At 47.4% G+C, this 24,311-nt stretch overlaps 1 protein-coding gene across 3 annotated transcripts; it reads right to left on the reverse strand.

Moving 5' to 3' along the window:
• Positions 1 to 226: 226 nt before the first annotated feature.
• On the reverse strand, positions 227 to 22,594 carry CSTF2 (cleavage stimulation factor, 3' pre-RNA, subunit 2). 3 transcript variants are annotated; one of them, XM_015428018.1, is made up of 16 exons: positions 22,525 to 22,594; positions 19,248 to 19,326; positions 18,833 to 19,002; positions 18,560 to 18,696; positions 17,953 to 18,072; positions 17,652 to 17,825; positions 14,871 to 14,988; positions 13,515 to 13,559; positions 13,245 to 13,286; positions 9,332 to 9,391; positions 8,131 to 8,272; positions 7,145 to 7,314; positions 4,754 to 5,325; positions 3,402 to 3,527; positions 1,803 to 1,942; positions 227 to 429 (listed from the first exon to the last, which is right to left on the reverse strand). In XM_015428018.1, exons 1-15 carry the CDS (start codon positions 22,580 to 22,582, stop codon positions 1,820 to 1,822), a joined length of 2,136 nt encoding a protein of 711 aa, XP_015283504.1. In that variant the 5' UTR covers positions 22,583 to 22,594; the 3' UTR covers positions 227 to 429; positions 1,803 to 1,819. The 3 variants fall into 3 exon arrangements, with proteins under 3 accessions (XP_015283504.1, XP_015283505.1, XP_015283506.1); XM_015428019.1 differs by lacking the exon at positions 13,245 to 13,286; XM_015428020.1 differs by lacking the exons at positions 9,332 to 9,391; positions 13,245 to 13,286.
• Positions 22,595 to 24,311: the final 1,717 nt, after the last annotated feature.

The following is a 24,311-nucleotide window of genomic DNA, read 5'->3' on the forward strand; positions in this document are numbered from 1 at the left end:
GTCCATCAGTGTGCTACCTGACTCATTTCCTGGAAGTTCTCTTAGTTTGGACGAGCGTTTACTGAAGGTGGCAAGCACTGGAGAACTTTAATCCAGTGTTATTTTTAAACTGAATACGCTAGGAGTGACTAGTAGGAGGAATGACCCACTTGAAGGGCCCTGAGAAGTCAGGAGATGAGAAAGGGGCACAAATGTAAGGCAGACTGGTACCAAGCCATGAGGTTTACTTAAATCCAGGGCAAAATTTTATTTGAAACACAATGAACTAAATAGAATGAGTGAAGAATTAACCGAGGAGGAGGAGCGGGGAGAGGAAGGGAAAACTCTTTGCTCAGTTGCTGCTCTGGCTCAGATAAGGAAAGGACCTTCAGCGCTGTCTTCAACAAGGGGCTGGATTTTGTAGATATTTCAGCAGAGATCTTCCAGACTCTAGGAGAATAAAGGGGACAACTGTTAAAACGTTACTCTCCACCCTCACTGGACAAAAACAAACTCTTAAAGAAGGACATGGTGACCATTCTCAAATACTTAGAAGGATTTCTGAAATAAGGGACATAGCTGTTCAATATGGTTGGCACGGGTAAGACAGGAAGCAATTCTTAAAAAGTGCAGGGAGGTAGAATTAGGTGACAAATTAGGAACAACTTCCTATGCATGAGAAGTTGGGCATTACAGCCAGCTGCCAAGAGAGACAACACAGCCTCTTTGCCTTGGAAGTGCTGATTAACACCCCCCCACACACACATACATGCACCAAAAAACCAAACAAACCACCAAACCCAGAAGTTTGTTGGGGATGGTTTAAGCAAAGGATTCTATTTTGCTTCATTCCGGGGTTGGCTAGATCATCCACAGAGTCTTACGCCAGTGGCAGCAAGCATGCATCTCAGGACAGTTCCGTGCCTGCAATATCAATCAGGGATTTTCCTTCGGCCTCTTCAAAGCCATTTTCTCCTCTGAAGCTCCATGAAACACTGAAGGACTGCCTCCTCCCACAATGGCCAGCTGAGATCTTCCTCAGAAGCCCTGCCCGGGATGCACACGGTGACCAAAGACCAGTCTTTTCCAGCAGTGGCACCTTGCCTGTGGAATGCTCTTCTCCTTGATACTCGCCTACCGCCTTCTCGACTCTCTTTTATGTGCCAGGCCAAAGCATTTTTTAAAATACTCGAACATTTAATCAAGGGCTGCTCTTTTTGCCATCTTTTAAAGTCTGAACTGCTTTTGAGACTTGTTTTAAGCTGCTCGGTGTTCCATTGTACTTCTGCTCTGGCCAAGTTACAAATGCTGGGAGCCTGTCTGGCATTTCATGTTTTTAAGCTGCCTTGCGTAGGCTCTCTGGAAAAGGTAAGTAATTGCTGTTGCACCAATATATTAAATGTCTGTGGCAGTTTGTAAATGTATACAACACTAAATAGCTTCTGGGACAAGCTGGGGTCTGGGCTAAACGTTTCACAAAGGGCAGAACACCCCCCCCCTGGAATCTTCTCCTGTGCAAATCCCATTGAAACTACCAGGCACAGAGCAAGAGTCTGGGTGTGTTCTTGCAGAGCTCCAGTTCGTGTCACTTAGGGACACGGCCAGGAGAAAGTCTCTGGGGATGGCACTCCAAAGGATTGTCTTTGAGAGCAGGATATATAACGAGGCTTCCCCTGTGATTGCACTTGAGAGCTTCCCATGGCCAGCTGCTCCAGAAGGAGAATCCCAGCATGTTACACGGTAGACTTTCATGCATAAGGCGGCTAACAGATTCATGCTATTCTGCAGAGTCCAGTGGAGCAACCCACCCCCCATTTTCTCACCCCAAGAACGCAGCTTGTCAAGGGGCACTGGTGGACTTCTGGATCTGCTCTTTCAGAATCAGGATGCTCTGCCTTTGCTCGGGAGGCAACATGGCTATCTGGTCTGCCGTCAACTGCAGGACCTGCATGATGAGTGCGGCCTAAGGGGAGAGATGGAAGAAAAGGGTGAGAAGGGGGAAAATCCAGACATTTTAAAGCTAAGAGCTTTGTTCTTTGGATGAAACATGCGGTACTCGTATCCTCTCTCTCGAGTCCTTGCTCTGCCGTGAAAGCTTGCTGGGTTAACCTTGGGCCAGTCACAAACTCTCAGCCTAATCTACCTCACAGGGCTGTTGTAACGATAAAATGTAGAAGAGGAGAAATACCGGAGGCAACTCTGAATCCCCATTGGGAAGAAAGGCAGGGTATAAAGGAAGGAAATGAATAAAAACGTATCAGATTCTTCCCCCCAACAATAGTATTGTAGTGCGGGAAACTGGGCGGCATGCTTCACTCATATCAGGGGCGGATCAGTTCAGAATGTGGTGGAAATGCCAGGTGGAGTCTGCCATAGTTAACACCAGTTCTGGGCCCACTACAATGGCTTTCAGCTGTTTCCAGGTCCAACACAAGGTGCTGGTTGCAACCTCTGAAATCCTAAGTGCTTGGAGTTCAAAGCTCCGGAAGGGTCGCCTTGATCCAACGGGCCTGCCCACACACTGAGGTCTCTTTGCTGCAGGAAACCATGTTGCTTTGGGTGTGTTCAGCGAGGCTCTCCGTAGAGGCCTTCTGAAAGCCATCCCGGTACTTTGCAAATCCCTCCCCCAGAAGCTGCGACTGTCCTCTTTGCAGGCCTTGTGGCATCAGCTACACAGAAGCCCTTTTCTTGGGTTCTAGGTCTCATTTTAACCTTTTCTATTTTTATGGATCTTTTTATGGCAAGCTGTCTCGAGCATAATTTTATCAAAAGCAACAGAAATCTTCTAAACAGACATATCAATTTCTGTCTACTGTAAAGAAGCAGACAATCTGAACAACTGCTTTAGTCTGCCGGAATTCAGCTACATTTGAAAATATATGTAAATTGCATTTCTTGAAAGTGATGACTTCACCAAACCCATTCCTGAACCTGGGGGCCAGCACAGAAGAAGCCATGCTCTTACTGGCACCTATCAAACTTCTCTAACTGAAGAGAGCATAATGTTTCCTTCTAATGCTTCTCCCTCAACTATCGTGGTCCTACATTCTTGCACCGTGAAATGGTATGACGGCACAAACTTGTAGATGGCATGATACTCCTGTGGCACCAGCTCAGGTCAAGGGCATCTGTCAACCAAGTCACAAAACCATGTCCTCAGTCTGCAGCCGCCTCCCTGCAGAGGGAGGTACAAAGGCTGCCTGAAAGAACTGGGCTGTGCCAATTTAACAACTCTGTTGGGAGACGGCGCTTGCCATTTCCAAACCAGCCTCTTCAGCACAGCTCGCACAATGTTTTGGGGGACTTGCTGGCAACCCTGAGAGCAAACATTACCTCCGGCCTTTGGATGAGATGCAAAAAGGTGCGTCATCCCACAGTATCAAAAACCCAGGTCTTACCCTGGCCAGCCTAATTTTACTTACCTTTTCGTGATCCTGGGGTGTTACCTGGTTTTGGCCAGGACTGAAGCCCCCAGGCTGGCTGGCTGCTTGCACGCCTGTCCCAGGCATGCCTCCGGCTTGCATGGCTGTCCCTGCAATATTAGGAACCTGTGGGCAGGAAGAGAAATATATGTATTCAAACGCACTACCCTCTATCCTGTTAGAGATGAACACAGGAAGCTATCCTATATCAAGGTAGAGCATTGATCCATCGAGCCCAGTGCTGTTCCCTATGATGGAAGAAGGTCTTTCCCAACACCCAAATTCCTTCAACTAGCGAAACCACGGGCAGGTGAGCAGCTGAGTGATCCATCACTCTAGGCTCCATACCCCTGGCATCCATCACTCTGGGCTCCATGCCTCTGTCATCCATGCCCTGAGGTTCCATACCTACCATTGAGGGCCCCTCTCACTGTATTTGAAATGCAGACACGTTTGAAAACATGGACACCTGTCTCTGCGAATGGCACAAGAAACCGCTAGCTACCTTAGCTTTGGACCCTGTTATTAATGGGCTGATATATGGATGTGACCTGCTGTCCCACTGCTGGCAGCAATTTGCCTCTTAGGGTTTTGATCTTGTCCTCTTCCAAGGGCTTCAGGGCAGCACAGTAACCTCCTCTCCCCACCCCACCCCATCCCAATTATCTTTATAACAACTCTAAAAGGTAAGTTAGGCTGATGCTGGCCCAAAGTGAGCTTTGTGGCTGAGCAAAGATTCGAGCCCAGGTGTCTTCACTCTCACTCTGTCGAGCCTACCACTGCGCGGGCTTTCAGTGGCTGTGAACTGGAATTAGATTTGAAATGAAGGGGTTCCTCCTGTCCATTCCCCCAGTCTTTGGGTTTCCCAGCCCACAATTTGGAACAGATAAACTTATTAATGGTTCGGATTAACCAGGCAGGTCTTCAGTGGGGCTAGCGGCGCAGAGGATATGAGGCTTGGAATTACTGATGTCCCTTCCCCTCTTAGCTCCTCCGCCACAGTTGTCTCCCAAGGCATGGTCAGAATGACCCCAAGACATTGACCCATTCTGCCATATGAGAAGACTGGCAGGCAGGCAGGCAGGCTGGCCTCAAACAAGTTTGCCTTTGAAGCCACTTCCAAGCAACAGGGCAACTACTTAAGTTTTTTATACCATGTACACCAATCTCCATCAGAAGTCAAAAACTTTGGTGGTAGCTACAGAGGCAGATCCCTCCCCTTTTGAAAATGATCATTACATGAAGGTCCTGGCCTGGCCTAATGGGGTTCTTCAACCCCCCCCCCCCCAATCCTAGATATCTCAGTGCCTCTTAATGAAAAGGCTGCAGTAGCAATGAAGAGGTGCACATACCTGCCTAGGCCCCTGAGGACCACTGGCTCCCATGCTAAGTGGCCCGGGGCCTTGGATTCCCCCGGCCATTTGACTGCGTGGGTTGGGACCGGGCCCCCGAGGCTCCATGCCCCTGGGCTCCATGCCCCTTGGGGGCTCCATGCCTCTCGTGTCCATGCCCCTTGGAGGCTCCATGCCCCTTGGAGGCTCCATGCCTCTCGTGTCCATGCCCCTTGGAGGCTCCATGCCCCGGGGTTCCATTCCTCTTTGTTCCATTCCTCTTTGCTCCATTCCTCTAGGCTCCATGCCCCTTGGGGGCTCCATGCCTCGTGGGGGCTCCATGCCTCGTGGGGGCTCCATGCCCCGTGGGGGCTCCATTCCTCTTTGCTCCATTCCTCTTTGCTCCATGCCCCTGGCATCCATCACCCTTTGCTCCATTCCTCTGGGCTCCATGCCCCTGGTATCCATGCCTCTGGGCTCCATGCCCCTGGTATCCATGCCTCTAGGCTCCATGCCCCTGGAATCCATGCCTCTAGGCTCCATGCCTCTGCCATCCATGCCCCGAGGCTCCATGCCTCTCGGATCTCTTCCCCCTAAACAAAAAGCAATCAAAACTTATGAACATTTTGTTCTACAGATGATGAAGTGCCCAAAATCATACACAGAGAACATGTCAGAGCTACCGATCTGGATCTGGGGCCCAGAGGTCCAAGCCCGTTTAAAAGGCCCCTGAGACCTTTTGTTTATTTTCCATTAGTGTACGCCGTTTCATCTGTACATTCTACCTTGAACTGGTCCTAGGTTTTTGTAGGATTCACAACCTTTCGGGCCAAGAGTGGTGTACTGGTAGGAAGAGAGATCACGGAGATGACAGGAAATTTATTAACTCAAATGGCTTACCATCTAAAATTACAGCACACTGTGTGTATACTGTTGTCAGTTCCTATTCTTTTGTCTACTTTTAGGTTGCAAGCAGGTCTGAACTGAGGACTGCTTATTTATTTACTTTCGTAAAGCAACTACAATTTCTAAAAAAGCAACCTCTGTGTGTGTCCTTAGACTAGGGGTCACCAACCCTTTTGAGCCTGCAGGTATCTTCAGAAATCTGCGAAAGAATGGGCCCAATCACAAAATTGCTGCCACTGGACTGTGAACCAACCACAATCTTAGAGAGTGATATTATGCATAACTAACAGTAAAGTGAACATATGGTTTTAACATATTTTTTGCATACAAACACAATTACACAGTGAAGATCCCTGTGCTGTAGTGGCAGCTGCTGCAGAAACAACCTTGTAAAAACTGACACAGCCAATCAAATCTCCAAAGGCTAATCAGAAGCCATACTAGGCAAAAGCTCCATCCAGCCTATCCACTTTCTAAAAACACTTGGGGGGTGCCAGTGGACATCACAGCACTAGGGATGGGCATGAAGCGCGTTTTTACGGTACAGTTCGGTTCATGGCTGAACCACAAACTGATACAAACCAGGATGTTGGTTCACAAACTAAAGTGGTTCATATCGGTTTGTGACATCTGATTTCTGGTCCCTGCTGCTTTTTGCAGGGAGGAGAAAGCAGGGGTTTCCCAACAAACAGTGGCAGGGAGCAAAAAACGGGTTTAGATGGCTCGGAGCTATTTAACCCCCTGCTTTCTGCTCTTCACAAACCGCCACAAACTGTCTTAAAATTCATGGAAGTATGTGGCAGCTTTTCAGTTTGCGAACATCGCTTTGCGAACCATGAACCAGCCAAAATTGGTCACAAACTTTCATTTGTGAGACGGTTCATGCCCATCCCTACCAGCATCCACGGGTGCCACACTGAGGACAGAAACTATTCTAATCAACCTCTCTCAAGGTACAATGTACAAAGCACACACTCCTGTAAGGATGACACTGGTGGGTACCTGATCTGCCTAGGAACAAAAATGCAAGAGATAAATGGGAAAGGAACTCCCTAATTATCAAATTCAGGGGCTTTAAAAGGTCCAGAATAATTAGACCTCAGGGCTTAAACCTCTTGCTTGCAGAAGACGGCCTGATTTGCCGTGTCTTCACCGTATAACCCAGCTGGCCTGGTTCACAGCGGGCAAGCCACTGATAGGCTATCAGGACTGTGACCTGGACATTAAAATCTCAACACGTGCACATGGAAATCTTTCCTGGTTTGCCTAGTTTTCAAGATGCAGTATGGTCTACTGCAAACCAGGCATCAGGGAGGAAACTGAAGGAGGTGAGGGAAAAGTGTTACTAGGGAAACTGTGTGAGGCTGAGATACAGCCCCAACAGTCAGTCCATGATCTGGTATTTACAGCCAATCCAGGCCTCTGTTGCTCCCCATTTCTCATACTTTGTTATCTTAATGCTGCCTTGTTCGAGTATCAACCCTGATGCTCAATATCTTCTCTCACCTCGGCTGTCCATCAAGGGTCCTCGTGGCTCTCCCATCAAGGGCCTGGGTTCTCCCATTGGTCCTCCTCTCATTTCATGTGGGGGTGGCCCTCGGCTGTCGTGGCCAGGCATGTGGTGCATGGGTGGGCCTTGGTGAGGGGGACCCTGGTGGGGTGGGCCAAGGTAACCTCTGCAGAAGGTGGCACAAGGTGGATGAGAAAGAGAAAGATGGAAAAGGCACAAGAGGCATCAGCTTGAAACCTGGACCTTCGTTCTCACCAACAGCTGATGAGGGGGTAAATCTGAGACTAGGCTGCATTGCTGCAGACATCAGGATCACACGATTGTTACGTCATACAAAAAAACCCAGTTCCCTGCACACAGAAAGCTAAACAGCAGGGAGAAAACGGCTAGCCTAGCTATCTCCCTAATATGACAGCTCTCTATGGTATTAGATATTAGGGTTGCAATAGTTATGCCAAGTAATGGGTTAGTAAAAGCTATTTTTACTTACTACAGAATGTTCCCCATTAATCAGGTAGCAGATTTTTTAAGCATATCACTTTAAAAACAAGTCAAAACTGCAGATGACAAGCACTGCCTTAAAAGGTGCATTCCTTCCTGTGTGAAGACAGAAGGGGAAAACACTTCTTCCAAGTTTATGCCCAATGCTGAGTTACCCAAAACATCCTTTAAGATTATTTTGCCCATATGGAAGTGATAATTAATTAAACTTATATGGCCACCTTAATGGGATAACAGTCCTGCTCTTACAAGAACCCTACCTGCAGTATGAAGTGGAACTGTTTTTACACAGATTAACATCCTCATCTGCTGCTTTTGAGACATAGGCTCCAGGGAAAAAACAAAAGGAGGCTGTTGGTCTGCTCCCCATCAAAGGGAGATGGAGGAAACCATCTTCAGCTTCAACACTACTTTCAGAATTACTGCTAACAGTCCAGGGTCCCAGAGAAAAGTCCACCAAGCTCTGCTCTGTTCTACCTACCTGGGCTCAACTTCTCCAGTAACTGAAAGCAAGGTCCCTCCACGGGGGTCATTTGGGGCATCTCCCAAGAGGCCTCGGGGTGGCGGGCCACTAGCTGGCATTGGTCCACGTTGCATGGGGGCCCTTGGGTCTGGCATTGGCACTGTCAAAAAGGCAAAAAAGGGGGGTCATGGGGATCTTGAGCCCAACAGAAGTTCAGCACTGCTTGGGTTGAGGTGCGTCACTTTCATGCACACACTTCACTCAAAAATAAGCATGCTGTAGGAAGAAACCACGACGTGGCCAAGACACTGTTCATAACCCTGTAACTGCTCCTGCCAGGGCTCGTTTTCTCCGAGATATCGTTTCTGCCTGCTCCAGAACAGTCAGAATCAAGAAGAGTAGGGGAGACACGAACGGCAGAGAGGCTTCCTAGAAGACCTTTTGCACCCTGCATATTCTGCATTCCCTATTATTTGTGTAGCCTCAATAACGTGCCTGTCCAAGCCACGTGTCTATCGCATCAGTTATCCATAGATACAAACACAGGATGCAGCCTCATAGTGAGCCAGTCCCTCTACATCAGTACTGTTTCCTTTGTCTGGCAGCATGCCTTCAAGGCCACTGGTGGAAGTCTCTCCCAGCAAACATGCCAGGGACTGAACAAGGGACCTTCTGCACAAAAGGCATGCCCTTTACCCCCTGTCCTTCTCCTTAACCATAGCTATCCCCTCAAAATATAGATGAGCATCCACGGGGAAAGGACTGGGCTCCACCTTTTGTTTGTTGTAACACACGCTCACCTTTCGTAACTGCCGAATTTGTACTATGCCACCTTCTTATGTTCCCTGGCATCACCAATGTACGCGGCACCTTACTATGAACATGATATACTTAAAGAACAGAGAAAAACCTGTCCTACAAGTCTTATAATCTAAAATTCCAACAGAAAAGAGGATAGAAAGCAACTCTGTTTCAAAACCTCTAGGTTTGGAATCTGTGCCCAGGTACAAAACACCTTGTAAGAAGTTAGAGTGGTCCATCCCTCTATCCACAACCAGAGGTGCTCGCCATCTGGTCCTTTTTGCCCCAGAAGCAGCTCCTTCTCGGAAACCATGCCGCTGGTTCTTTTTCCCCAAGCTACAAAGTCCCAAAGACCTCGTCTAGCGCATTCCACGCTACGGGCAAACAAGCAGGAAGAGCCAGCAACAGCTATTGGTACCTTGAACTCGCTCAATAGAGGAAGGCCTGGCAGGTCCCACAGGAGAGAGCTGCATGTTCCCTGGCCGCACAGCAGGAAGAGAGGGAAAAAGAGCAGTCACATCAATAGGAGGTGCACTCATCATGCACACATGTGCTCACACTCCACTCACACTCTGACTAGAGCATCGCATCCATTACGTATCTGGCTCTTACGGAAACAGAGAGGCCACTCCTCTGGGATCTGATTCCGTATTTCAGGGAGGTGGCCTCAACTACAAAAAGCTGAGACTTTTTCCTAAGGCCGTATCCTGCCTTCCAGCATACGTATTCAATTGTAAGCCTGCAAGGAAGTGTTGGACTAGAATCTGGGAGACCCAGGTTCAAATTCCCCACTCTGCCAGGGAAGTGTGCTGGGGGACCCTGAGCCAGTCACACGCACTCAGCCTAACCTAACCTTTCTGGGTGGGTGTGAAAATAAAACGGAGGAGAGGAGAACTATGTAAGTACAGAAAGAAAGAAAATAAACACTAACCAGGGGCCTGATCGCTTCTTCTCACAATGATGATGTCAAGGCACTACAGTGGAAGGGTATTAGGTAAAAGTGCTGAAAGAATACTGATGAATGCTGGGAATAAAGCAGTTATAAGAAAGGGGACCCGCAAAACTCACGGGGGGGGGGGAGAGCTCCACGCAGAGCAGGCGGAGGAGGAAGCAGCAGCAGCAGGTAAGCTTCCCCCCCATCCCGCCAATTCCTCCCCCCCACCCCCAGCTCAGGGGGCGAGGCCTGAGTGGCTTGCAGCCGCCGGGCCTCACCGATCCCCCCCCCGCCTTCGAAGTGATACTTGCACGGGGGGAGTATTCCAGCCCGCCAAGCGTCACCCTCCCTCCCCAGCAGCAGCAAGGCTGGCTGGCCCGCCAAGCTTCCCCCTCCCTCCCGAGCAGCAGCAGCAGCGCAGCGGCGGCAAGGCCGGCCCGCCAAGCTTCACTCTCCCTCCCCAGCAGCGGCGGCGAGGCCGGCTGGGCCACCAAGCTTCCCCCTTCCTCCCTCCGCAGCAGCAGCTGTGGTGAGGCCGGCCCAGCAAGCCTTCTCCCGCCCTCCTGTCCACTGTGGCGGCGGCGAGGCAGTTCGCAGAGCGTTCCCTGCGCATGCGCAGGGAAGGCTCTTTTACTTTTGGGGGGATTTAAATATCCCCCCCGATATTTTTTTTCACCTTTTAGATTTTTGTGCACACCTGGGGCCTGCCCCAAGTGTGCAGGAAAATCTCCCTGCCCCCCAGGTGCCCCCAATGTGCGGATTTAGATATCTGCACGCAGGGGGGCACCTTTGCTATTAGTATATAGATTGGATAGACAGCCTGCTAAGTGTCTCCAGATATGAACACTTCTCTAATGGTTCAGGTGGAATGGCAAACTACAGTTTGCCTTGTAAGTGAGCAAGCCTGGGGGATCACTAGGGCTGACTTGCTCCCCCCTCCTGTGTATAGCCAGATGACTAGATATTCCTACATTTGCAGCAAACTGTGGTTTGTACTTGCCCCGTGAACCAGAATTCCAAACAGTGGTTTGTATTCAGGTTAGAGTTCTAGTCTGCATGAACTCTAGTTTGCCAGGTGAGACTGCGAGGAACATAGGGCTTGTTGCAAACCTGGGGATACTTAATTATTTGGCCATGTGTTCAGAAAGGAGGGACAGCATGAACCTGGGTATCCCCTAGGCTCATTCATATAAGCTAACCATTTCATATGAAGCAAGCCAAAGACTGGGCCATTCTGCTTATAGCTGCTTGTAGACTACTGCCTGGAATTACTGTCTTGTTCTGTCTATTTCTTTCTGGGCCCTTAGACTACCACATGAGGCCCTGCTGGTTGTGTCCCACATCCCGGGGAGACATAGCAAAGGCTCCACAGTGAAGACTTCTTGATTGCTGCACCTGATCACTGGAATGCCTTATACTGCGTAAACTCCCCCCTTCCCAATGTTGTGCTGTCAAAAAAAAAAAGCCATTCTATTTTCTCAAGCATTTCTTGTCTTGAAATGCTACTGATGGGCTATTTTCAATTTCTGAACTGATCAGAAGAGCTGTGCTGGATCAAACCAGTGGTCAATGTAGTCTGTTTCCCGGAAGGGCCAACAGACAAGGCATAGAGGCCAAGGCCTTCCTGTGACATTACCTCCTAGCACTGGTATTCAGAGATTAACTATTAGTTTGATATTATACATTGTGTTCATTGGTTTTAACGTCGTACATTGTCTTTGGCATTTTGGCCAGAAACTGACTAGTAAGCATTGTGTGTGTGTGTGTGTGTGGAATTGGTATTTCCACAAAAAAACCACTTGCCGAAGGGGCAGCAATGAGCATCACAAGAGACTCCTATAGGAGATCAAAGGCCAGAAGTCACATGGAAAGTAGAACAGGCTCTCTCCTCTGGCTCCCTGCAAGGCCAGTGATACGGAAATAAAGACAACCAAAGAGAACTCTATAGCAAACATGCCTACAATATATCTTGACTATAGAAGTGAAGACCCAGCCACAAATCCCCACTAGACATCAAAACTAAGGCTGCAGTCCCATGCACATTTACACAGTGAGATTTCTATCTGAGTGAAGATGCACAATAGACTGCAAATCACTCTCTCAGTCAGCTGTCAGGAGAGCAAAATGGGAAGGCAAAAGGGGGCGGATTTGATGCCCGAAGTCCAGGGCCTCTGCTCACAGTTTTGGCAGAGGGGCCCCAAAAGCAGGCTGCAGCTTTGCATCTGAAGCAGAGAGTCTTAAATGGTGGGCTGGGTGATGCGCAAGACTATTAAGTCCTACATCTCAAATCACCGGACTGTACCACTGGCCATCAGACCCTGCCAAGCTTCTGGGGGATCTCAGCTCAAACTCCAGGTGTACAGAATGCTGGAGCTCTGTTCCTACCAGGAGCTAGGTACACCCATTCTTCATTGGCTACCTATCGGTTGCCAGGTTCAGTTCAAGGTTCTGGCTATCGTGTACAAAGCCCATCGTGGCCTTGGGCCTCCCTGTCTACAGGACCTCCTTCCCTGCCGTGCTCCACTACGACAGCTTCGCCCATCTGGCAAAAACCTTCTGAAGGTGTTACCCAGCAAATGGGCAAACTGTTGTGGCCCCCACCTTTGGAATGGCTTGCCCGTGGTGGTCAGCTCCTAAGCTTCAGTCATTCGGCAAACTATACAACAGAACTATTCAGGAGAGCATTTTTATAAAGGTAAAAGGGCAATAGGGTGAAAGGATGGTTCAGGAAGGTGAGAACAGGACTGTAATCTATGCCCTTGTGTATGCTATATATTACCTATTTGTTGTATATATTATCCGGTTCTTACTGCATTGCTTTCTACATTTGTCATTCCATTTTCTGCATCACTTGACATATCATGTCAGTGACTTTTTTTTTTGCACTGTTTCTAATTTTTGTAATCCTAGCCTTACTGCATGTTTTATTAGATCTCATACTATTTTCTTACATTGTTCCACGTCACGTATTCCGCCTTAGTGAGAAATGCAGACTACAGACAAAGGAAATAAATAAAACTGGCCGGCCACTGTTGGGTCTGTGTACAAAAAGGAACTTTGGTCTGATGTTGGAAAGCAATGCTGCAGAACTAATGCTGCGTTCTGCGAAAACTAGGTGGAGGAACATGCAGCTACATCTCCAGCACTCTCTTTCTATTACATGAACACACACGCATGTACACTCACACACACTTTTCCTGGGCTTCCATCACCAGAACAAAGCAAGCCCCATTACCTTGCGAGAAAAGGAGAGGAGGGAAAAAAAAAGCATTGCCAGGGCACCCTCTGCTGGAGAAACAAAAGAAAGCAGGTGCAACGCTGCTCAAGCGCTACCCGAACGACTGTGGAGCCCAACCAAGGGGTGTTTTCCCTGCTTTCTACAGCACATGCAAAGTACCTGATGGAGCATTACTGGGGAAAGCATCACTCTCATTGTCCACTAAGCGCAAAGAGAAATGGAGGGACAGAGTCACAGAGAGCTTGAAAGCGGGTTATATGCCATTAATTAGGGGGAAGGATCCATGTTTATTCAAAGGGACTGCCCTGCCCCCCTCCCAGTTTGCGACTCCCTCTCCACCCAAACCTTGTCCATGCCCCCACTTAGAAACCAGGAGCCTTCCTGGGACATGCTATCTAACCAGGATCTGACTATCATCATCTGTTTTACCTTGCCCGCGTTCCATGAGCATTGGCCCACCTCCTGGCATGCCCCCTGTGGAAGAGAGAAGTTCAATTTTTTTTTAATACCCAGAAGGCTTTGGGTAGGTTACAGGGTACAAAGAAAGGGCAGAAAAAGCATCAAAAGCAAAAACCAGCAGCGTTGGCATGTGGCAACCAAACCCTATGTAGACTCCTTCCACTCCATCCTTTGTAGCTTGATGCTTCCCACTTGAACTAGCATCACAACACATGGCCTCCACTTGCTACTGTTTACGCTGTAAACTAAAACACATTGGGGCCTGTGCTTGCTTCAAAGTTGTACGTCCTAACGTACAAAGCTAAACCTTCGATGCCTGGGTGTGTGTGGAATGGAGGGTACAGTGATTCATCAGAGGTGAGGGAGAACATTCAGGCCGTATTCAGATAACCTCTGTTGCTCTTTCACACTTCCAGGCTGAGCTCAAGAAAAGAAGAGAGACTGTGGGGCTGAATCTAGGATCAGCATTCCAGTCAACTGACTGTCAAATACTGTCAATTACCTGCCTGTTACTGGGCTACAGTCCAATACTGCATGAAGCCAAGATTGCTACTGGGCAGCGGGGGCAGCTTCCGTTGTTATTTTATTATGGTGCCATTTATTTTCAAGGGCAGGATGGCAGGTTGTTTTATTGTTATTGTTTCTTTTATTAGGTCAACTGCTTATATTGCCCTGCTGTTTTAAAACTGTGATAACCGGTGATGGGGAAAGGCAAATGAACTACAGCCATCTCACACCTTCTTATGTCCACTGTTCTTGCTGTTTCTTTCTGATAAAAAATTCCCTTCTGCTGCAAGAACAATGCTCCTGTTCCTACTCTGGTCACTAAGGGCTCAATTTGCAACCTCACAGTAGTGCAAGGAAGGGAAAGGGTTATAACCCTTTAAGTTCTACTCATTTTTGTAATTCAAAACCAAGATCTTTCTTTGTTATTAGCATTTGAATTGTTTTTTAAAAACACTGATTTTAAAGGACACAGCTTGTCTCCTTTAAAAGCTTAAAAAGCAGGGAACATGGATTCAGACAGTAAAAACAATTGAGGCTGAACAGTTAAACATCTTCTCCCTTGTGTGCATAGCTCCATGGCATACTGAGGCTGCATGAGTGTAGCATTTGCATTTTATGGACTGAACTCATCCTCTGTTTGACCCCTCAGATCTAATGAACCACAATGCTGTTGCATCCAGTCTTGCCCCAACCAAGCTCTTCTGTTCTGCAGTTTATTATCACTCTATGCTCTTGGAAAGATCCTGCAGGCCCTTTGGTCCAAATTGACACCTACCAGCTCAAGGATAAATGCTAGACAAGAAACACTGGAGAACTCACCACCTGGAGCCATGGGGCCAGGGCCGGGTACAGAGGTGGGCATCTGACCTGGGGCTGGTACTCCCCCTGGCATAGAAGGCTGCATCAGAGGAGGGGCTCCATTGACATGCATGCCACCCTGATTGGGGAAAGAAAGTACATTGAAGCTAAGCTCAAGTGGGAGAAAAACATGGATTTACATTCTGACACTTCAGGCAGAGGCTTACATGATGAAATGCTCTCCCATACAATAAATAAATACATCTTGCACATAGAAAAGCAGCATGTCAGGAAGAAGGCTCGACTAGATCCCTTCTCCCTGACACCTAGCTGAAGCAGCTTATGGGAAATAAAAATTTAGGATTATGAAATCCATTAAGAACTCAGGCCACAATATATGGAGAACTGCAAAGTCACACGCAAAGCTGGAGAACAAAGCAGCAGTTTTCTCAAAAAACTCCATAAGAGAATGTCCTATCTTAATGTAGTCTGTTACAAGTTAGGAGATCCGATAGCAACCAAAGCAAAATTGGCTATACTAACCTCTTTGTTGCTGTCTGTCAACAAATATTTCAACTTTGCATCACAGAACAATACATATGCCTTTCCTAAAAAGTGTGAAAGAACCTCTGCCTTTTATCTTCTAGAACTGGACACCAGAACACATACAATGCTTGTCGAACACACACTTTTGTACATGCCCTGACCTTCAGAAGAAATGTGGGTAGGTGAACCAGGGCCAGGGTCTTTTCTGCTGTGGCACCTTATTGCTGGAACTGCCTCTCAGAATTAGTTTGCCTACCGCCTAGCTTTTTGAGTTCTGGGTGCCTGGCAAAGTCATTTCTCTCTTCCCAGGCTCTTTGTTAGTTTGTTGGCTTTGTGGTTGGTTTCTCCTGATCCAGGTTTTTTTGGCTATTTCTCCCACCCTTAGAGATACGGTTGTTCAGTGAGAGGAACCATTTTGGTCTCTCCCTTCTGTATTGCCTCTTTAAGGGTTTGTTAAATTGTTCTTCCTAATTTACTATTTGATTTGCTGTTCTCTCCTGATTGATTCTTCATTCCCTTGCTAATGGGGCTTTAAAATATTTAAGGATCTTTTAACTGCTGCATTCAACGGTTTTAACGTGGGTTTCTAATTGCACATTCATCGTTTTAATTTCTATGTGGAAGCTTCCTCAAGAGTGTTGTGCCAGAAACGCCGGCTATAAATGTTATGATTAACAACACATAAAAATGCAAATGAATAGGATAATTTTTATACTGTCCAGAAACAAACTGCTACTGGCATTAACTGAAATCCAACTTGTGTAAAGGTGAGCACTTTGCAAGTAGGTTCCAAACAGCAGCAAATAAGGTCTGGTTTCCTGTGCGTGGCTAATTATGTTGTAAGGAGGAATGTCGATTCAGAGGAGCCACCGACTGAAGTGGCACAGTCCAGACTCAGCTTTATAACCAACAGCAGCACTAAGCTTGAGTCTCACTCAGTAGTGCATTAATACTGTCAGTTACTATTCTATCAACACCCCTTTCGTCTTCAAGCAAAATGGCCTCCTTTCCAAGAGATTAAAGGATCAGTACATATAAAGCGATTGGAGCTGTGGTGGCTTCAGTGGTTAAGACGCTGAACTGCAGGCTGTGGAAGGTCAGTAGTTCAGCAGTTCGAGACCCAGGGGTGCCGCATGACGGAGTGAGCTCCCGTCTCTAGTTCCAGCTCCTGCCAACCTAGCAGTTCGAAAGCAAGAAATTGCAAGTAGATAAATAGGTACCACTTCGGTGGGAAGGTAACAGCGTTCCGTGCGCCTCGGCGTCTAGTCATGCCGGCCACATGACCACGGAAACGTCTTTGGACAGTGCTGGCTCTTCGGCTTTGGTACGGAGATGAGCACTGCAACCCTAGAGTCGGATTCGACTGGCTTTCGAGCAAGGGAACCTTTACCTTTACCTTACATATAAAGCGATGCAGTTTTGGTTTGGTAGGATGAATGTTTATATGGGTAGGCATTTTTAATGTTTAAATTTGTCCTCTGACATATTTTTATGCTCGTACATATTTTGAAAGCTGCCTCAGGTCCCTGATTCTTCTAGAAGGAAATTCTACAAATGAAATTTTACAAAACCACTCCAGACGAGCCAGTGCATAGTTTACGTCCATGCAAGTCTTTCTCTTCCCCAGAGCTTGCTTGCCAGAAGCATAAAGGGGACCCACTTGAGGAGTACAAGCCTGACTGTTCTCCCCATCACCTACAGATTTCCTAAAGATTAATTTCACTCTGCAGCTTTGCAGGCAATCTATTTCATTGGAAAAAATCAGCTGTGGGCCAGATATCCAAACAATCAGAACAACCAACCCCTACCCCAAGTTTCAGCATTAAAATACGGCACCTATTTACCTTTGCACACCCATGGTTTGATGCACATGCAGTATACTTGTCACAGATATTCAGGCTAAGAATTAAGGAAATTGCTGCCTTATGAGTGTGCTAAGGAATTCTTAGGTAGCAATGTAAAATTCTTAAAAGAAACCCCAAACCTATAGTTCCCAGAATTTCTTAGCTGGGGGTCATGATGGCTAACAGAGAATAGAAAATGATTCCAATGGGCAGAGACAAGACTTGGAACACCCAAACACAACACAAACCGGCTAGCAGACCTATTAAACTTGAATTAGACTTCAAACATAAAAGAACATAAGAAAAGCCCTGCTGGACTGGACCAGTATGCATCTAGTCCAGCAAACTATTTCACACAGCGACTAGTCACTAGCCACAGGAGGCCATCAAACTGGACACAGAGGCTTCTTACTATTGGCTGTGGCTGGGATGTTGGGACATTCGGTTGGTTCATCTGTGTGTTCGGACCAGGACCGGGCCCAGGTCCAGGCCCAGCTCCTGGACCAGGACCGGGCCCAGGCCCTGGAACTGCTTGTGGATTGCCTGGAATCAGAGAAGGAACAGTGGTCTGGCGATGCAGAATTTTCTAGAGGGAGGGGAAAAAAGAGAGAGAGACATGGTATGAAGAGCTGGTAAAAGCACCACACTCAAATCATCAAAGTACATTGCTCCACCATGGGACAGCCCCCCCCCCCCCCCAGTCAAGAGCATACCAGAGCAATCTCAGGATCAACAATTCGCATCACCACCTGGGCCTGCAGCAGAGCATAAGCGAGCTGTGGGTTCTGTAGCAGCATGCTGCGAGCCTCCTGAGGGCTGTTCTGGACACACAGCTGGGGAGAGAGAAACACACGCAACAGTTAAATTGAAGTTCCAAGTTTCTGGAGTGTTTCTCCGACACTTCAACAGGACATCCCTCCAACCACAGAATAAACCTCAGAAAACAGGAGTGTAAAAACAATTCAGATTTGTAGGAGCCAGAGATGAATTTTGAAGTGTTAGATATCCACATGCCTGAATTAATAAGTCTGCTAGTTTCACCAGCACTACATTTCCAAAGGCCAGCAGAGGCAGTGTACTTTGCCCAGAAGGCCAAAATCTCACAGGGTTGTGGGTAAAGATATACAGAATTTCCATGGACCAGGTGAGAACATTGGGCCAGCTAGTTCATGGTAATGCTGATGACTCGCTGGTCACACAAGCCCTGCTACTGGAAATCTTTCTACTGGAAAAGCCTTCAAATATGTCCTCCCATTAAGCTACTTCCACACCCTGGATGGACTGAATGCAGATTACTCTCAGCTTTCCTGCCCCACTGACCTTCATCTGTTTCATCAGCTCAAACATCTGCTCAGGTGGGAGGCTGGCAACAGCCCTGCTGATGGACTCTGGAGCATCTTCAGGGTTCACTGGGTCTCCGTAGGGTGACTCAATGATGGGGGCCCCGGTGCCCAAGCCTGGCAGAGAAGAAGGGGAAAAACTTTAGAGCAAACAGGTTTCTGGGCTCAACTGGTTGCTTGCCTGCTCCGTGCCAGAGGCAGCAGACCACAATGGCTGCCTTTGCCACCCATTCCTTAAGGTGTTCAGACTCACTCTTCAGCTCCTCTTTATTCTTCTCACTGGCTGCGTTGTCCACACGCAGAGCCCTCCCACTGAATTCGCGCCCATTCAGGTTCCGCATGGCACTGAGGGCTGTTTCCTGGTCTTGATATTCACAGAAGCCATAGCCTTTTGGTTTGCCTGTCTCTCTGTCATACACCAATCTGCTCAGGAGAGGACAGAAACATTGTAATTCTTACACACAGAAAGACACTGGGGAGGCGGCAGCCAGAAAGGGGACTCTGAGACGTTGCAGCAAGACAGGAAGCCGTAATGTCCTCCGACCCATTTCCAAACTTTGTGCCACCCGTGCCCAGTTACCCGTTCCCAAACTCTGTGCCACCCATGCCCAGTTTCACATCCTTACAAGTCCCTGGTTTGGGAAACTCTAAACAGGACTGGTTCTCACCGGAAACTGACAACAGGTCCAACCTCTGAGAAAATGTCCTTTAACTGTTCCTCTGTGGCTTCATATGGGATATTTCCCACTACAGGAGAGAGACAGGAGCAGACCATCAGTATAGATGCACAACACTGAAATAAGGTACACATCAGAAGACAGATACTGGGGGATATGAGGGGCAACAGAACAAGGGCTGTATACAGGTACAGCTGTTTATGTAGGGTACTCCCCAAGTATGCAAAAAGAGTGAGTTTGTAAATTAACAAAAAGTCCTCAGAAAGAACCTCACGAGAATGGAAAATACTGCAGAATTTTGAGAGCAACTGAGAGCCAGTGATTGGGGTGGGGTGGGGATTAGCCTGCTTGAACTAGAGTTTTAGAGAATACTGAAAGGGGAGATTTTGGGGGCTGGAGTAGGGTTTCCAAACTGTACTCCCCTAACTCAGTTCCTACATTAAAACTGCACTCAACCAGATGGTCTAATGACCCATGAGTCAACAGCTTTTTTTTTAAAACAGCTTTTCTATTCATTTTGAACCAATGGCTTCTGAGATCCATTTCCACTCCTCTGATTCAATGAGTTGATCTAAACAAGGGCTTGTCCCTATATTTCTACATACATCAACCCAGGGCACTTGGGTTGTTAGTTGCTAGTAATGCAGAAACACTGAAATTTTAGAAGACAGTGATGAAAATGATACAGTGAATTGGAAAATGTTCACTAAAAAGACCTTTGCAGATTGAGACACTTGAAATGTCATTTGCTTGCATCTGGTGTATTTCCAGCAGTGCACTGTTTCCTTTCATTGCAGAAGGAAAAACAGACACACATTCTACAATGGCAGTCCAAAAAGCCTATTGACTAATACCTAGACTTTTATCCAGCTACCAATAAAGCAAGCATACCTAAAGACCATTAGTTCGTTTAAAGAACTACAGGAGTCTCCAAACAGGGTGCAATCCTAAATAAGCAAACCCTATTGTAATCAATGGAACTTTCTTCTAAGTAAGCACCCTGGGCAGCCAGTAAAGGTGGAAGTATTTGGGGCTTTCTTGTATTCATGCACCATTTGCTACATTCTTTTGCAAGAATGTCTTTCTGGATCAGACTAAAGATCCATCTAATATAACCATTCCCATTCTGTCTACAATAGTAGCCGGGCAGATGCTTTGGGGAAATTCCCAAACAGGGCATAAAAAGTGATGACCGCCCCCTGCTGTGCTTACTTTGCTGCAGCTATATAATTTCGCCAGCCACTCAGCCCACAACAGGAAGAGCGAAGTGACCTCTAGAAATAGCTAAAGGTAAAGGTTTCCCTTGCTCGAAAGCCAGTTGAATCTGACTCTAGGGGGCGGTGCTCATCTCTGTTTCCAAGCCATAGAGCCAGCACTGTCCGAAGACTTCTTCCATGGTCATGTGGCCGGTATGACTAAATGCCGAGGCTAGGGAACAACAAATCCACATCTGCCCATTTTTAACTAACTGGAAACAAAGTTAACTAAAATTGTGCTTAAGGAACTTCACATTAGCTACAGTAAACACACACTATTAACAAATGGATTCCCTCCCCAGCCCCGTAAGACAGGGCAGTAGATTGTTTTATTCACAGCCCTACCTTTGCACTGACCAATGAAATGGACACAAGACAGACCCCAATTCTTGAGCATCACCACCTGGCTTAATTTTGAAGCCCCATTTTAGGGAACAGGTAATGTTAAATTTGTAAATATTTGAATGCAATAACCCAGTAAGCACTTATTGCTTTCTGCCCCTTTTAAACTATTTGCCTGATGATGTATGTGTTAAGGAAAAAGGTAAAGAGGACAAAACACAGGACAGAAAGGAATGAAAGCTAGCTGGTCATCTTTATTTTTCCTCAATGCCAGTAATTTTCATTCTGTGTTGCAAAGAAGCCTGGGATTCCTGGAAACCTATCAGACATCTCTGATGCCCTATACCATGTTTGTGTTACCTTAACAAAGTCGGGTTTTAGAAATCATGTTTTCTGGGTACAAATTCCAATGGGGCAGCTGTGTTAGTCTACTCCAGCAATAACAAAAGAAAAAATCAGTGGCATATTAAAGACACTTTTTTTAGCATGAGCTTTTATGGTCCTGAGCCCACTTTGCTACCACATCTAACAAGCCCACAAAAGCTTATGCTACAATAAGTCTGTTTGTCCATTAGAAGCTACCAAGTTCTTATTTTGCATCTTCTGGACTAACAAACATTTCTGTTCTCAGCTGATGTTAGGGAACATCCAGCCCTTCAGCACGCCAAAAGATGTAGAAAGGCTCTCTGAAAACAGAAAGCCTGTAAACCAATACTAGTTATAAAGGCACACTGACAGTCATTTATGCGTGTTCCTCACTCCAGTTCATGGCAGATGCTCCCACAAAAGTCTTTCCTCCTATCCCTTTCACTCCCTTGCTTCAAGCCACAGTATATCAATACCCTACAGAACAGATTAACTTTTTAACTGCATTCTTTAATGTATTTAACACTAACATTTCGGACTCAGTATTCAAAGTAATTCACGTACATTAGTTTGTCACAGCCCTATAATAACAACAACTATCAACCCCTCCCCCCCATATTACAGAATGTAGAGGGGAGTGATGCTGACAGCAATTTGCTTAGGAAACAAGTTTATGGCAGAGACAAGACTTGAGAGCCAGTGACCTCTTGAACACAGCTTTTTACGACTATGCTACAGGAAAACCTTTGCTTTCCTAATCATTTTCTACATCATCTCTTTGTTCCATCCAAACTTTAAAAAAAAAACACACACCCTTTCTCCAAGAAGGCAAAAGACACACATCTCTCCCCCCCCGTCCGTTTTATTCTTACAGCAACCCTGTGAGGTAGGTCAAGGTGAGACAGTACATGACTGACATCAAGCCACGCTGGGAATGGCACGGCTGAATGAAGATGTAGACGGGGATCTCCCCGTTCCTGACCCCACGCTCCACCACACTGGCTTACTTTTCTTCACCCTCCTTCACCCAGAGACCTCTCCCCATTACGCGATTCCTCGGGAGGCAGAGGAAACGAAGTGGTGCCTTGAGGCACAGAAGATGGACAGGTTAAAGAGACAGGAAGCCTCCGTCGTTGTCTAAAGGAGGCTCCCCGCATTTATGGAGACTAGAGGCCTACAGCTTTCCACACAGCGGAGCTCTGAGTTTCTATGGCGACAGGGCAGCACAGGGGGGGTGTGACGAGGCGCGGCGACACCCTCCACGGGAACTGGCTTCCCGCACTCCCTCTCCCCTCCACCCTCACCGAACACGGAGCGCAGGGACCGATCCACGGCGGGGTCCCGCACCGACAGCCCCGCCATTCTCCTCCTCGCTTCTTCTCGCCTTCGCTCACCAGGGCTTCTGCCGCTCGCGCCACCAAACTTCCGGTCTTCGGCCTAAATTGTTCCTCTTCACTTTCCGCGCCACTTTCTTTTCCTCACTCCCGGAAACGCCATCCCCGAGACGACAGTTCCGCAGCAGCAGCAGCCCGACTTCTGCTCCTCCCCCGCCCCGACCGATTGCTCTCCCTTGCTGGATTCCCTCCGCTTTAGAGAGATTGAGAAGCCAGCGCGGACGTAATGGTTGGGAGGATTCCCCCCCCCCTTTTGTTTTTCTGTCTATATTGACTGAAGGAAGGGGGGAAGCCCAGAAAACGTCATCACAGGGACAGCGGCTGTTTCCGTGACTAAAGGAGGAACGGCGAAGGCGCTCGGACATCACATGCGAGAGGTCATTCTGGCTCTCCCAGCTCTCCTAAGGGACTCTTTAAAAAGTTATGGCCGGCGCCGCTGTTCTCGGCGGCAGCTGCAACGCCCGCGATAGGATGCCAGGAGAGAATAGGATGCCAGGAGGGGAAGTAATCCTGAAAATATTTCAGAATAGTTTACCATAAAACACGAGAAATGAAAATAACGAACTTTCTTCCAAGTTAGATAGCATAATAAAACATTCCTTTCCTTTCTTCTCCCAAACTGGACTTGGGCCCAAGAATATATTGGCTTGGTACACACTTGTGACGGAGTGAGCTCCCGTCTCTAGTTCCAGCTCCTGCCAACCTAGCAGTTTGAAAGCAAGAAATTGCAAGTAGATAAATAGGGACCACTTCGGTGGGAGGGTAACAGCGTTCCGTGTGCCTTGGTGTTTAGTCATGCCGGCCACATGACCACGGAAACGTCTTCGGACAGCGCTGGCTCTTCGGCTTTGAAACAGAGACAAACTGGACCTGAGCCCAAGAATAGATGGACTTGGTACACACTTGTTATGCAACCCTCCACCTTTCTGAACAATCTCATCCCATAATACTTCCTCAGAAATAATGATAAAAACAGATATGAAATGACGTATGGACCAAAATATTCATCATGGACTTGCAGGCTAGTCTGGGGGCTTTTTTGAATGGGAGGGGTTGTCGATGTGATAAACTACAATTCCCAGAATGCAGCGGGATCCTTTGCGGTGGTGACGTTTGGGGAAGTTTCGCGGGGAGACCCTTCTGTTGAAGAAATGTGCGAAAGTCACAACTCTGTTTCTGAAATCGCGTTCAGTTCCTGCTGGTGGAAGAGCCGACTGTAGTATATTATCCTGTTTTTATTTAGCTTTCTGGAGACGTAAGTTACAGACGCTGTTTTTTTAATGTCAGGAACTTCCTTAGCGATGTGGATGTTGAATGCACGTGGGTGGAAGCCGCAAACTGGATCGAAGCCGGTTTTCATGTATTTTTAGGGACCTGCTACCGGAGTTTAGCTCTGACCTGAATAGCACAGGCTAGCCCGATCTCGGCAGATATCAGAAGCTAAGCACGGCTGGCTCTGGCTATTATTTGGATGGGAGACCTCTAAGGAAGACTAGATTGGTGACGGGGAGGCGGGAAATGGCAAACCACCTCTGAACCTCCCTTGCCTTGAAAACATTAGGAGGTCGCCTTAAGTCAGCTGTGACTTCACAGCACTTGCCACCACATGGCAGTGTATCCATGTTATAATGTATTATGTTATTCCATGTTGATTGGGGCCCATTTCTCTTGAGTGCACGATTTCACGTGTGTGTTCT

This window comes from Gekko japonicus, unplaced genomic scaffold (genome assembly GCF_001447785.1).
Source record: "Gekko japonicus isolate JY-2015 unplaced genomic scaffold, Gekko_japonicus_V1.1 scaffold1022, whole genome shotgun sequence".
Lineage (NCBI taxonomy): Eukaryota > Metazoa > Chordata > Lepidosauria > Squamata > Gekkonidae > Gekko > Gekko japonicus.

What these genes read in the sequence shown, in the direction of transcription:
- CSTF2 (XM_015428018.1), bottom strand. Translation starts at nt 22,582, where the DNA reads ATGGCGGGGCTGTCGGTGCGGGACCCCGCCGTGGATCGGTCCCTGCGC. An exon ending in GGACCTGTTGTCAGTTTCCG is followed by an intron (nt 19,003 to 19,247) that starts GTGAGAACCAGT and finishes TCTCCTGAGCAG; the next exon opens with ATTGGTGTATGACAGAGAGA. An exon ending in AGCTGATGAAACAGATGAAG is followed by an intron (nt 18,073 to 18,559) that starts GTCAGTGGGGCA and finishes CTCTCTCCCCAG; the next exon opens with CTGTGTGTCCAGAACAGCCC.